The sequence below is a fragment of the Aegilops tauschii genome, chromosome 6, assembly GCF_002575655.3.
Source record: "Aegilops tauschii subsp. strangulata cultivar AL8/78 chromosome 6, Aet v6.0, whole genome shotgun sequence".
In the NCBI taxonomy this organism is placed as follows: Eukaryota; Viridiplantae; Streptophyta; class Magnoliopsida; order Poales; family Poaceae; genus Aegilops; species Aegilops tauschii.
The window spans coordinates 218,819,923-218,834,387 of record NC_053040.3 but is presented as its reverse complement, the minus strand read 5'-3'; the positions used below and the strand labels follow the sequence as shown (position 1 = coordinate 218,834,387).

Genomic DNA, 14,465 nt, shown 5'->3' with positions numbered 1-14,465 from the left:
AGAGAATAGTAATTGGCGGATGAGACAGAGCTGAAGTGGTTGACGTAGCACCACAAGGAGAAAAGCAGGCACGACCATCAAGATTCAGGAATACTGCCAGAAGAGGTGACGCCACAGGCTGATGATCGCCAACACCAATGAAAAGCTGCGTATACGAGATAGAGTCCGAGGCCACACCAGCAAAAAGCACGAGACAACCAGGGAGGGAAACCATGCCCGATGACATTGTACCTGCTCTTTTTTTCTTCCAAACCGGTTGTTCACGTGAAAGAGAAAACGCCCCAAAACAGAGGGTTCCCAGAGTGCACATGGAGCCGTGGACACATGGAAGTTTGCAAAATGTCATATGAAAGGCAAGTTCAAGGTATGCAGTTACAGATCCCTGCCAATGCTGAGCAAAATGTCATATGAAAGGCAAGTTCAAGGTATGCAGGCACAGATCCCTGCCAATGCTGAAATAATATATTTCATTGAGAATGACAATGACAGTGATGATCAAGAAAGGACCACCGAGCAGTAGCTCCAAATATCCATGCATCATCTCATGAGCCTCAGCAACAAAATGTTGGAGTTGTGTCGAATATAGTGTACAAGGTAGGTTACAGTTGGACTCTGAGTTGTATTGTGTTTATATAGGATATGGAGTCGTGTCCAAGTAGGACACTTGTATCCTAGGCCTCTCATATATAGCGGGGGTAGACACATGATGTAACCTATGCCAACATAATAGCATCGGAACGCAGGGGAAGCCGGCGGTTTGTGCCGGTGTCCAGGGCGACCGGGTGCGGTATTGTAGCGGTGTCATGGGTAGGAGCGCCCATAGTCAGGCCCCGGGGATGTAGCCATATCGGTGAACCTCGTTAACAAATCTCGGTGTCGTGCTCGTGTGATTGCTTGGTTCTCGGATGATCAACGGTGGCCTTGGATTTATTCTAACAAGTGGTATCATGAGCAAGGTTTGATGAGGCAGTGCATCTGTTGATCTAGAGGAAGTGCTTTGCGAAAAGATCGTTGAGTTAAATTGCGGTGCAAGACGGCAGCGATGGAGCGGATCGGTTGTCACACGGTGTTTCCGTGTTTCGATCAGGGCAGTCGCAGTGTTAGCAGCGAATCAAAGAAACTCTTGATGTGATAGAAATTTTTGTAAGGAGATGCAATCGATGGCGAGAACGGAAGTTACAGCAGGCGTCCGATCAGCAGAAGGCGCGTGTCCCATGGCAGCGGCAGGCTGGACGTGCGGCGATCGGATCAATCGGATCGATCGGGCGAGCGTTCGACGGCAGGCGTACGTGCTTGTATTGCTGGCGCCTGGCGGCCCATGATAGGCAAGGCCCATGGTGCGCTGGTGGAGCTGGAAAGCGGAGGCCCGTGCGCGTGGTCGGCTGAGCGTCGATGAGCTGCAGGCTGGAGATTTGTTTGAAAAAAAGCTACGTGACGGACTGATGTTTTCCATCTGGATGAAGAGTAAGGCAAAGCTGATGGACCTCTACACAGCTTACATATGCACGTGGAGTTTGGAAATTTTCCTTTGATCTCTATGTTGGAGTGCACGGGAAGGCTTATGAGGTAGGTTGGCTTCGTTTCTTCAAACACGTTGAGTACTTGGATGGTAGCCTGATGGTCTGTGGTGTGCGTGGCAAGGATAACAACATGTGTATAAGGCTCGTGGAGTTTGGAGCATGTTGTGCAGTCGGACAAGGGCGGCTGGGTCAGACTTCCAGTCTGACGGATCGACGCAAGTCGGTTGGTACAGAAGACGGTGCGGGATCGGCAACGGCGACATAGGAGCGTGATGCTGATGGTGACCGACTTTTGGGCATGGAAACACGTGGCGCGGGCCTCGAGGGCTTGTGTGGCTTCGACAAGACTATGGCGCGAGATTGATTCAAGATGGTGTATACACGGAGCTTGAAGTCGATGAGGCGCGGGGGTGGACTGATCATCTACCATGGAGTCATGTTGAAGGTGGAGCTGGATTGAGGGGCTACGGCATAAGTGCACAGAGAGTCGAAGCCTATTCAGCAGGTGAAAAAAGCGAGTGACACGCAGTTCGGACTGGAGCCCAGTGGTCTGATGGAAGCGTAAAACTCGTCATCGGTCGGTGATGATCGGTGGAACTCTGCAGTGGGGGTTGAGTGGTGTGGGTCCGTAGCCCTTGAGACTCGACCGGGACAGCGAAGACTCGATGCGGTAATAGCGGCGAGGTGTGCGGCGCGCACGGGACATGGAGATGGGCCAGGGCTTTGGTGACACCCAATATGTGAGTTGTTCACTTTCACGCAGGTCAGTGATCAGTGTGTGATGGCGTTGGACGGATACTCTGGAAGTTGGGAGCACAAACTAGAGTAAGAAGTAACTTAATTTTGCTCGAGTGTTGACTGTGGTCAAGAAAAGAAGGGACTACAGGTTGCAGGGGGAGTCACGTGGAGTCTTTGGAGTAGCAGCGGTACTCATGGGATAAGCTCAAGTCCAATGTACATGGAAGTTTGACGCATGGACAGATCCAGGGTGGTGGAGAATATTCGCCAAGGTGGAGTTTGTTGCAGTTGTGTCGAATATAGTGTACAAGGTAGGTTACAGTTGGACTCTGAGTTGTATTGTGTTTATATAGGATATGGAGTCGTGTCCAAGTAGGACACTTGTATCCTAGGCCTCTCATATATAGCGGGGGTAGACACACGATGTAACCTATGCCAACATAATAGCACCGGAACGCGGGGGAAGCCGGCGGTTTGTGCCGGTGTCCAGGGCGACCAGGTGCGGTATTGTAGCGGTGTCATGGGTAGGAGCGCCCATAGTCAGGCTCCGGGGATGTAGCCATATCGGTGAACCTCGTTAACAAATCTCGGTTTCGTGCTCGTGTGATTGCTTGGTTCTCGGATGATCAACGGTGGCCTCGGATTTATTCTAACACAAAAAGCACAAATTCACTGCCACAGTTTCTTTTAATATCTCTGCTACTGAACTAATTGATAGTGTTTAGCACATCAAGCTCAGTATGTACTTACACCAACAAATAGTACTAAAGTTCTAGTAGCAAAAAATGGGAGGCAACATTGGGCTGAGTTCATCTCTAAGAATTGCAAGTACACCATCCAAAATCAAGTCCTCCGTTCTCATTTCAGGGTGCTCAAACTACAAGGATATAACATAACACCCCAGCCACTCCCGCACTGGACCTCTATGCTCTAGACTGGCCCACAAACAAACACTAGTCTTTCCAACACACTTTGTACTTGTGTGCAGCCAGGGAAACCTCCCGATCAACCACCCATCCCTGAATTGCTCCAAGCCAAGCACGCTTAACCGAGAGTATAGGCGATGAGCTTCCAGCAAAGAAGATGCATCTTATTGATATGAGTAGCACTATCAACCCTTTTAAGCTAGGATGCCACATATAACATTATCCTTGGGGCTGACAGTCTCTGTTTCAATGCAATCCGGTCCAAATGGCCTACGGACTTATGGGAATTCATGATGAAACACTTCCGTCTTCAGAAACTATACATCAGGATACCAATTTGCAGAAACTTCTACACATGAGCACTTCTTACCACTCCCAGACAGACGGCCAAACAGATGACACCTTTCAAGGCAGTCTATGCTAGAGCACCAACTAAGATTGCTGAATCTGCTCACCTGAAGAGATGGCTATTCAGATAAAGCATAACCTTTAGAAGGTCCAGCAAAGTATGAAAACTTATGGTGACAAAAACTGATCAGAGAGGACCTTCCAAGTTGGATACATGGTCTATTTAAAGCTCCAACCCTACAGCCCCCCCCCCCCCCCCCCCCCCCCCCCACATATGGTGACAAAAACTGATCAGAGAGGACCTTCCAAGTTGGCTACATGGTCTATTTAAAGCTCCAACCCTACAGCCCCCCACCCCCCTTCTCAGTATTTCATCACAGCCTGAAGTTACACTCGAAATTCTATGGGATGCAAGATTCACTCCGCTTTCCATGTCAGTCAACTGAAAAAGCACCTTGGTCCTAAAGCAGTACCTAATGCTACTCTTCCACTGCTAAACCCTGACGGCACAATGCTCACTGAACCTGAAGAATTGCTGGACAGAAAATTAATTCCCAGAATACATGGGAACATCAGCATTCATGTGGTGCTGTCTCTAATCAAGTGGAAGAATATGTCAGCAGACATGGCTGCCTGGGAGGACTCTACCTTCACACAGAAAATTTTCCCTGCATTTCATCCTTTGGACAAGTCTGATCTCGCCACTAGGGCCTTATCGGGCCCTAACCTGAAGAATGAGACACTCGTTCACATTCAGTTAACTGTTGCGTTGTACTGCTTCGCTGGAGATTCAGAGACAGCTGTGCATCGCCAATCCAACGGACCTCGGTACTTACCGCTTTGTGCCAAGAAGAGCTCGTAACCGACTTGTTCTGCGATTGGACGGTCCTTATTCACTCAAGGGTTGTGGTTCACTTTCCGGCAAAGCCCACCTGCTTCCCTTCAAGTTTTCTGCTTTCCTCTCTTAAGTTGTAATGGCTATAAAGCCTCGGATCCTTATGGAAGAGGGCATCTGCGATCGGACGGTCCTTATTCACTCAAAGGTCGCTGTTCACTTTCTGGCAGTGCTCACCTGCTCCCTTTCTACTTTTCTGCTTTTCTCTCCTTATGGAAGAGGGCATCTCTATGTAAATTGGTTGAAACCTAGCCTCCGTTTTCTGGCTGGGCCTAATACGAGTGTCTGTTGGCGGTGCAAACCCTAGCTTCTCTCCCTCAAACTCTGCTACTTTTCATTTCATTTATGAGAAATAGCGCTGTTCTTAGTTTCAATTAGTTGGTTGTGCTGTACCTCCGGCCGCCCACATCTGCAGGCCTGCTCACCTGTTGCCCCATGCTTGGCTCTCTGTACCGCTGCAAGTGCCTTGCTTGCTTGGCTTCCTGTTGCCCCACGTGTTGCTCTCCGCCTTCTAGCTTGCATTGCTTGCTTTGCTGCCTGCTGCCCTGCATCTTGCTTTCCTCAACAGCTGCTCACATTGCTAGGTACTCTGTGCGGGTGCTTGTCCCAGGGGAGATCTTTTTACTCAATTAAAATAAATATGTTGCCGTCATCGGGCATAGTATCTCTCTTGCTGTCCGGTGGCGTTCTCCATGTGTGGCCTTCCATCGCTCGCTCTCGTCGCCGGTGGCACTCTCCGCGTGTGGCCATCCATTGCACACTCCTCGCCTGTTGCGCTGTCTGCACATGCTCTCCTTCGAGAGCCAGTTGCTCGCCAGTCGCTGCCTTCGTCCGATCATTCCCGCCTCCGCAGCCGGCTTCCCGTCGCCCGCTGCCGGTCTTCATATGCCAGACCAGTCTGATGGCTTTTTGAGCGGTGGTCGTTTCACCGGCACCGTCTCGCACATACACCTTCCGTCGGTGTTGGGTGCTCATCTGCTAGTTGCAGTTCTCCGCTGCTCTCCCTCCTCCACAGCCTCTCCTGCAGACATGATGGCTCCTGTATCATTGTCTCGTGTCTGCTTCATAGCTTCTAGCTTTCTATTTTCCACTGTGTCCAGCAAGCTCTTCGGTGTTTCTCATGTCATGCGAGTCCACCAAACCCTTATCTGCCGGCCTCTTTTCTGGCCCTTTCTGTACAACTTTTGTGGCCTTTCTGGTCGTTGTTGTTTTCTATAGGATTTTCGTGGCCTCCTGATATAGGGCCAAGCCCTTGCTAGTGATCTTTCATGAATTGGAGGGCGAAACTTCGAAGAACACGAAGAACGTTGGAGAAATCACAAGAGGAACACTCAAGAACAAGTCCAATCACACGTCCACTAGACTCACATCCACATAAGATCCACAAGGTACATGAACAACGAAGGGAAACAAGGATACATGGTAAGGTTCATCCCAAATCCCATGGGGAGATGAGATCTTGAATCCAAGATGGATCTTCCCTAGATAGGGGTCTTGATACCTACTAGGGGTCTTCTCACATGGAGGCCTTGATCTCCATGGGAGAGGTGGTAGATATAAGCAAAGCTCTCTAGATCTGAGTACTTTGCTAACCCTAACAAGAGGAAGGCGAAGGTCTATTTATAGTCTAGGCGAAGTGGGGGGTGAGAGAGGGAGGTTACATGGCCCTTTGGCCGCGGCTGCGCAGGCGTCGGATGTCCGGGAACATGCCGGATGTCCGGCCCGACTTGGGGCGCGGGATGTCCGAGGCTGGGCCGGATGTTTGGCCGGGTGGTGGCTCACATCTTCGCAGCTTCTGGACTCCTCTGGCCGGATTTCAGGGGCGGTGCTGGATGCTCGGCGGTTCGGTGGACGCCGGATGTCCGGGGTGTCGGCCGGGTCCGGCCACTGTAGAGTCGGCTGGCGCCCGTTTGTTCTGGTCTTCCACTGTTCGGTGGCGCCGGATATCCGGGCTTCGGCCGTATGTCCGGCCGCTGTAGCTTCGTGGCGACTCCACTTGAGGCACTTCTTGTTACATATCCGTGGTGGCTTGTCCTATGCTCCGAGCTCCTCCATGGTTGTGTCCTTGGTTCCTATGCACACATAGTGTCTTTGTCTTAGGTAGCAACCATGTTTCGCTTGAATGGAAAGGGGAAGCACTTAGGAGCGAGTTCACCTTATCTCCAATGGCACATGCTCGAGCTCTCGTTGTAGGTCCACTTGGGGCTTGGGGAGTAGTTGAAGTGTACATGGGATGACCGTAGGATGCTCCGCATCACCTCCTTTTGCATTGCTTGTGCAATGATCTTTGCAACATTCTTCTTCTATCCCTCTTTTGCTTGACTCAACAGGTTTTTCAAGACTCCATGCTACCATGACACTCTCAAGACGTGGATTTTGGATTTCCATTTTCTGTAGTGTTACACTTCTTCAAATGCAATGCTATTGGACACGGTTTGCATTTGAGTGGGGGTGTTAAGGGGTATTAATATTGGTCTAGGTGTCCGTTATGTAGTTGCATTAGTTTAGATTTCCTTCCTTGTACTCCAAGTTCATTGTAATATATATTTGCCCCTTGGGCTATGCAATACATCCAAGTTGCTCCTCTAACACTCTGCAACAGCATTGACATGTGATAGCCATTTTAGCAGTGTGAAGGATCAACTCAATAAGCCAAACAATCTGAAGCCCGATTTACTGAGAAATCACTGCAAATTAAGATTCTTTTCAGTTGTGTTTGATGGAATTCCAAAAAAGTGTTTGCTCCATTGAGTTCAGAATATTTAATATAAAGCCTCACCCCCAGTTTGTTCTTACGGGACTTATTTTACAAATCTCAGCTATTTTATGAATTTTGTGGGGTTCATCTCGATAGCCCTTCGCGCACACATTGTATGTCTACTTTATGCAGTTTTGTTTCCATTTTTTGGCATGTAAAATAACATTCCTTTTGTTCAGGAATTGATTGAGCAGCTCAGCAAGGGTGAATTACCAAAAGATGAATATAACTGCATGAACGACCCTAGTCCCAGTTTCCATGTAGTACCTACCACTACCAGTACCTCAGCCCGCACAAGCCCAGCTCACTCGATGAGATCTAGGAGGACTGGTGGATCATGGGCTAGGCCTCGTGGTTCTGATGATGGTTATTCAAGGTCAGTGGTGGATACTGTCCAGTACAGTATTTCCAGAATTATCTAAAACAATGATACCTGTGGTTTTCTCCATGTATGGGCCACTGTTTATGTTGCCATGAATAGCCAGGAGTTCTCTTTATCTATCTTCACCGGCTGTAGAGTTTAAAGATGCCTCTTGGACATTGATATCGCTAAATAATGTCTGCCATTGTGAAAAATTCACATGCAACTAGTAAGGTGTCTAAAATAGTCAAAACTGCACATCCGATCCCTGTACCTCCATAAAAGGGAGAACTGGGCAGCAGTCAGTTGGTTAGAGCACGTGCCCTTGTTCTGGGGGTAGCCTCCGCAGGGTGCCTCATTTCTACCTAAATAACATACAGTTACGGGACGAAACTTCCCCTGTAACCATATTTTTTTACCTCCATAAAGGGAGTATCGAGGTGACTAGGTCCCTTTACTTCCAAAAGTCGGACTTAAATCCTTGTGCCAGTAAATATATGGCCCTTAGGTTCTTCTAGCCAGTGAACATATACATTATGATTTTATATGCTTTTCAGTTTTCGACAATTAAAATCCTGTTTGAAAGTAGCAGGTAATGTTGTATGTAATTATCAGCATGCATTGCGGACTTGACATTTCTTTGCAGTGATTCTGTATTGAAGCATGCATCGAGTGATTTCCAAAAGCATGGCCAGCGTATATTTGTTTTTGTCATTGGTGGTGCTACTCGATCAGAGGTTTGTTCTGTATGTTGAACACCCACAGTTCACTAAGGCCATACTAATATGCATGCTGTAACCAATAATATGCGTTTTCCAGTTACGTGCTGCACACAAGCTTTCATCGAAGCTGAAGCGTGAGGTCATCCTTGGTTCGTCCAGCCTTGATGATCCACTCCAGTTCATCACAGTAAGTAGTTTCTATTTTTGTTTATCTCGTGTTGAATATGCAATGGCCTAGCAGGTTTGATCAAGTATATTGTTTGCAGAAACTGAAGATGATGTCCGCCGAAGAGCTAACACTGGACGATCTTCACATATAAAAAGCATTATGCACATGTACTTCAGGGCTCCATCGGGAATTCTCCTTTATTTTGGTATTTTCTTTGTGATCGTTTGGTTTGTTACACACTAGTTGCATCAAAACCACAGGCTATCAATACGTTAAGCTGCATAATATTCATTCTGTAAGGAGCGACTTCCCAAAACCCGCTTCTCATAATTGAATGAATGTACATAACAGTCGCCAGAAACTGTAACTATGTGAGTTTTATTTATTTGGCTGACGGTTCATTTTTCTCTCTAGTGGATGAGAAAATATTCTCTGTTTGAGTATCAAGTAATGTGCAATGCGTACCTGATCTATCTATTTCTTTGGGTAAATTTGGGTTTATTCGATAAATGCCACAGCAGTTTTTGCCAAATCGAGAAATGCCACTGGAACTTTCACATGCTTCTTTGTTGTTGATATAGCCATTTGAGCCCATGTTTTGTCAAATAGATCGCCCATATACATCCTTTATTTTTATGCGGACAGGGGGTGCTCCTGCCCCATTTGGTATCAGCCATGGTCAGCTCAGCCCGATCGCCTTCTTCCTCGCGTCATCTTGACAGGGTGCCGCAGCAGCGTGGCGCTGCTCCCGTTGCTTGATACTTGTTAGACTAAGATCATAACCAGCCAAGCTGTTCTTGCGCCAGCCGTGCTGGTCTCCCACGCGAGTCGCGTGGCACCGCCCTTGCATGGCGGCTGGCCTCCCGCGCGAGTCGCGTGGCACCGCCCTTGCATGAGCCATGCAGAGTCAAGCCGTCTCTATCTACTCCTTGGATATAGGATCAGCTGTTGTTTAGCGTGTGTGTGCGTGCGTTGTATCCTCTCTCTCTCTCTCAAAGTGTACTCTCTTATACATGCTACCCTGAGAGGATGAATACAACTCGCATATTGAGCTCATCCTTATAGTTTAACATGGTATCAGTTTCGTGATCCTCCTTTCTCGCTTCCACCATGGCTGAGGAAACCTCGGACGCCGCGGCTGCCGCCGCCCTGGGCACTCCTCAGGCTTCCTGCTCCCCTCCCCCTCCCCCACCGGCCACCTCCCCTCTGCAGGTCGCCCCCTCCCCACTTCTGCTCCTTGCCGCTCCTTCTCTCCCTCACTTCAAGACGGCGGCGCAGCTCCATGCCGAGCGCGTCGAAGGCGCCAACATCTTCCACCGCGTCTGCGTCGTCCTCGACATGCAGGGGAAGAACTACTCCATCTGGCGTGGGCTGATGGAAGAAGCCTTCGATCAGTAGACGTGAACGCCCAGGTCTCGCCCAACTTCTTCGATCATCAGGACGACCCGACGTGGAGCATCATCAACAAAGCGGTAAAAACCTGGTTCTAAAACACCATATGTACTGAACTTCTCGGGTTTGTTCAGAACTGGAAAGCCGCGGCCTTTGAGCTTTGGTCCAAGCTGGAAGCGCTCTTCCTCAACAACCAGCGCTCCCTGTAGTTCCATCTCAAGATGGAGCTCTACGCCGTGAAGCAGGGCGACTCCACCATCCCGGTCTTCTGTGCCCGGCTCAAGTCCGTCGCGGACACCCTCCGCAACATCAACAAGCCGGTCGACGACGACGAGCTGGTGATCCAGCTTCTACGGGGTGTCAACCGGGATCGCCACGGGACGACGGCTGCCATCATCGAGAAGTCGACGAACCCCGTGCCCTTCGAGCAGGCCGTCGACATGTTTCTCCACGACGAGATGACCTCCGGCGGCGCCTTCCCGGCCGGTTCCCACACCGCTCTTGCGGCTCACGGCCGTCCCCCTGCTCAAACTCCGGGGGGCGCCTCCGGCAGCGTCACCAAGCAGCAAGGCGGCGGCAGCAAGCCCGACACCCCCTCGCCAAACCAAGGCGCCAACAAGCGGCGGCGCTACACCAACAACGGGGGGTACCAGGGTGCGTCCTCCGGCCCCAATCCCTGGACTGGGCATGTGTACGCCTACCCGATGCCGCTCCCGCCGCCGCCCCGGGCACTCCTGGGCCTCCTCGGCTCGCGTCCTCAGGCGCACGCCGCGTTCGGCGGCCCTCAGCAGCCGCTCCTGCCGGCGTACGGGTACACCTACGGCGACCCTCATCTGCAGCCTGCACCCATGCCGGTGTTCCCTCCGCAGCAGCAGTACCTCCATCACCACCAGCAGCAGCAGGCGTACCTTCCGGCCTCGCCATAGCAGCAGTTCCTGCCTCCGTCGCCCGCCGCGGCCTCTGATTCACACGGTGTCGACCACAGCGCCTTGATGGGCGCTCTTCACAACCTGTCCCTACAGTCTCTGAGCGACGGCTGGGTCGCGGACTCCGGCGCCTCCGCTCACATCACCTCGGACCCCGGTAAGCTTTCCTCCGTCGTCCCTGTATCCGGTTATTCCCCAGTTTATGTCGGTAATGATAGTTCCTTGCACATTAGTCACGTTGGTTCTACCACTCTTCCAAACCCCCATCGGCCTCTCTATGTCAATAACATCCTTGTTGCACCTGATCTCATCAAAGATTTATTGTCTGTTCGTCGTTTAACTACTGATAACAACTGTTCCGTTGAATTTGATCCCCATGGCCTCTCTGTGAAGGATTATGCAACCAAGGCGGAGGTCCTCCGGTGCAACAGTAGCGGCGAACTGTACAACATCTTTCCACCGGCTGCACCCACTGCCTACGTCGCCACCGTCTCACGCCTTACAAATCTTTGGCACCGACGTTTGGGTCACCCCGGCAATGCCACTTTTCGCAACAATAAAAATTTAGACCATTGTAATAAAAGTGTTTCTGATGGGTGCTTGTGCCATGCTTGCCAGACTGGAAAACATGTTCGTTTACCTTTCACTTCCTCTCTTAGTTCAACCACTGGTTCATTTGAATTACTTCATTGTGATCTTTGGACTGCCCCTTTATCTAGTGTCTCTGGCAACAAATATTATCTCTTAATCATTGATGATTTATTGTGCTACCGATGGACCTTTCCTCTCAAACAGAAATCCGATGTCCCTGTCGTGTTTCGCTACTTTCATGCATATGTCCGCACGCATTTCGGTCATACCATCCGTACTTTCCAATGCGACAACGGACGTGAGTTTGACAGTACCCAAAACCGCGACTTTCTACTTCCCTTTGGCACGGTGATGCGCTTCTCCTGTCCTTACACGTCCCCCTAGAACAGGAAAGCCGAGCGTGCTATTTGTTCGACCAACGATGTGGTCCTCACGCTCTTACTTCAAGCATCCATGCCTCCTCGCTACTAGGCCGATGCTCTCACCACCGCCACCCTCCTTCTCAACCTTCGTCCCACCAAAAGGTTGTCCCTCACCATGCCTCACGAAACCCTTCATCACACACCACCCTCTTATTCCCACCTGCGTGTTTTCGCGTGCTTATGCTACCCCAACACCGAGGCCACCGCACCACACAAACTGGCCGCACGCTCCGTCACTTGTGTCTTCATCAGCTACCCCCTCGACCACAAGGGATACTGCTGCCTCGACCGCTCCACCAACAAAGTGTACACATCACGGCACGTTGTCTTTGATGAGTTTGTTTTCCCCTTTTCTAGCACCCCGGCGGCCTCCCCACCGATGGACTTTTCCCACTCGGTCTCCTACGACGGCCCAGCCCTCTCCCCAGCTCCTGTGATCACACCGCTAGTCGTTAGGACTCCTACCACCACCGCCGCTTCGCCCGGCGACAACACTGCCATGGCGGCCGTTTCGCCCGGCGAAAACGCTGCCATGGCGGCTGTTTCGCCCGGTGAAAACGCTGCCACGGTGGTCGTTTTGCCCGGCGCATCCGTTGCTACGACACCGGCTTCCACCGCCACCCGGACCTCTTCCTCGATCGATAGTAGCCCCTCATCTTCCTCCTCTGGTAGCACTACCAACCCCAGACCCCTCCCTCCGCGGGCCGTTGCTGTTGCACCGCCTGCTAGCCCCCATAACATGCACACTCGTGCCAAATCCGGCTTTCACTTACCCTCACGCCGCCTCAACTTCCTTGCTGATTTTCGTGGTGTCTCGCCACTCCCCCGCACCTACCGGGCTGCTCTTGCTGATCCACACTGGGCCAGCGCCATGAGTGATGAGTACCAAGCTCTTCTTCAGAATGAGACTTGGGCTCTTGTCCCTCGCCCCTCCGGTGCTCCCGTCGGGAAGTGGGTTTTTAGGCACAAGTATAACTCTGACGGCACGCTCACTCGCTATAAAGCCCGTTGGGTTGTCCGTGGGTTTTCTCAGACCGAGGGGATTGATTACGACGAGACCTCCTCTCCCGTCGTCAAACCTAGCACTATCTACGTCGTTCTCTCCCTCGCTACCTCTCATTCCTGGCCCATCCACCAGTTAGATGTCAAGAACACTTTCCTTCATGGTCATCTTGCTGAGACCGTCTACTACCAGCAGCCCCTCGGGTTCGAAGACCCCGTTGCACCTTCTCACGCCTGCCTCCTCAAGAAATCTCTTTACGGCCTTAAGCAGGCTCCACGCGCCTGGTTTACTCGTTTTGCCGCGTTCGTCGTGTCCATCGGGTTCGTTGCCTCTAAATGCGACACCTCTCTCTTCATTTACAATTCCACGAACCACACCGCCTATCTTCTTCTTTATGTCGGCGACATCATTCTTACGGCCTCATCGACCCCTTTTCTTCACTACATCATCTCTCTCCTTCGTGGCGAATTCTCTATGGCTGACCTCGGTACACTCTCTCATTTCCTTGGCATTACCGTGACTCACTCACCCACAGGGCTCCATCTTTCTCAGCGGCAATATGCCTTGGATATCATAGAGCGTGCTGGCATGGTCGATTGTCATCCCATCCGCACTTCCACCGACTCTGGCGCCAAACTCTCCATCACCGACGGTGATCCCCTCGATAACCCTACTATCTATCACAGTCTAACTGGCGCTCTCCAGTACATGACTATCACTCGTCCTGACCTGTCCTATGCCGTTCAGCAGGCATGTCTCTTCATGCATGCCCTACGTTCCTCCCACTATAATCTTGTCAAACGCATCATTCGTTATCTCAAAGGCACCCTGGACTATGGTCTCCACATTAACCCATCCTCACCGTCCACTCTCTTAGCATATTCCGACGTGGATTGGGCGGGCTGCCCCGACACACGACGCTCCACCTCTGGTTTCTGCATTTTTCTTGGGGTAACTTGATATCTTGGTCGTCGAAGCGACAGCTTACTGTTTCCAGGTCGAGCGCTGAGGCGGAGTACCGGGTTGTGGCCCACGTCGTTGCCGAGACCGCTTGGCTCCGTCAGTTGTTGAAGGAGGTCCACCAGCCTATCGCCAAGTCTACAGTTGTGTATTGTGATAATGTCTCTGCTGTGTACATGTCAGCTCACCCAGTGCAGCATCGACGCACCAAACACATTGAGATGGACATTCAGTTCGTCCATGACAAGGTTTCACTCAGCGAGGTCCTAGTGCTTCATGTCCCTACAACCTCTCAGTACGCGGACATCTTCACGAAGGTCCTGCCTACTGCTACATTCACCCAGTTCCGGTCCAGCCTCAACGTTTGGCAAGCCCACGCTAAGACTGCGGGGGGCTGTTAGACTGAGATCATAAGTAGCCAAGCTGGTCTTGCGCCAGCGAGTCGCGTGGCACCGCCCTTGCATGAGCCATGCAGGGTCAAGCCGTCTCTATCTACTCCTTGGATATAGGATCGATTGTTGCTTAGCGTGTGTGTGCGTGCGTTGTATCCTCTCTCTCCCTCTCTCTCTCAAAGTGTACTCTCTTATATATGCTGCCCCTGAGAGGATGAATACAACTCGCATATTGAGCTCATCCTTATAGCTTAACAATACTTACTGGACAAGGAAGGGCAATGATGATCAGTATGGGAGAGTGATTTAAGAAGGTGAATTTTATTTGATTCCGACAAGTAT

At 51.0% G+C, this 14,465-nt stretch overlaps 2 protein-coding genes across 7 annotated transcripts in view; both read left to right on the top strand.

The window, feature by feature from the left end:
- Positions 1-8,863, top strand: part of LOC109773927 (probable protein transport Sec1a) — an 87,645-nt gene extending 78,782 nt beyond the window's left edge. For all 6 annotated transcript variants that reach the window (XM_020332656.4, XM_020332655.4, XM_073501311.1 and 3 more), the window contains 4 exons: positions 7,365-7,561; positions 8,193-8,283; positions 8,366-8,455; positions 8,535-8,863. In XM_020332656.4, coding sequence (XP_020188245.1) covers positions 7,365-7,561; positions 8,193-8,283; positions 8,366-8,455; positions 8,535-8,588 — 432 coding nt within the window. In that variant the 3' untranslated portion in view covers positions 8,589-8,863. The remainder of the gene's footprint in view (positions 1-7,364; positions 7,562-8,192; positions 8,284-8,365; positions 8,456-8,534) is intronic.
- A 1,091-nt stretch (positions 8,864-9,954) lies between these two features.
- Positions 9,955-11,373, top strand: LOC120966387 (uncharacterized). The gene is made up of 2 exons (XM_040392376.3): positions 9,955-10,912; positions 11,149-11,373. The coding sequence occupies exon 1, from the start codon at positions 10,051-10,053 to the stop codon at positions 10,753-10,755; it is 705 nt and encodes a 234-aa protein (XP_040248310.1). The 5' UTR covers positions 9,955-10,050; the 3' UTR covers positions 10,756-10,912; positions 11,149-11,373.
- Positions 11,374-14,465: the final 3,092 nt, after the last annotated feature.

Coding starts and splice junctions, on each gene's coding strand:
- LOC120966387 (XM_040392376.3), top strand. CDS start 10,051: ATGGAGCTCTACGCCGTGAAGCAGGGCGACTCCACCATCCCGGTCTTC.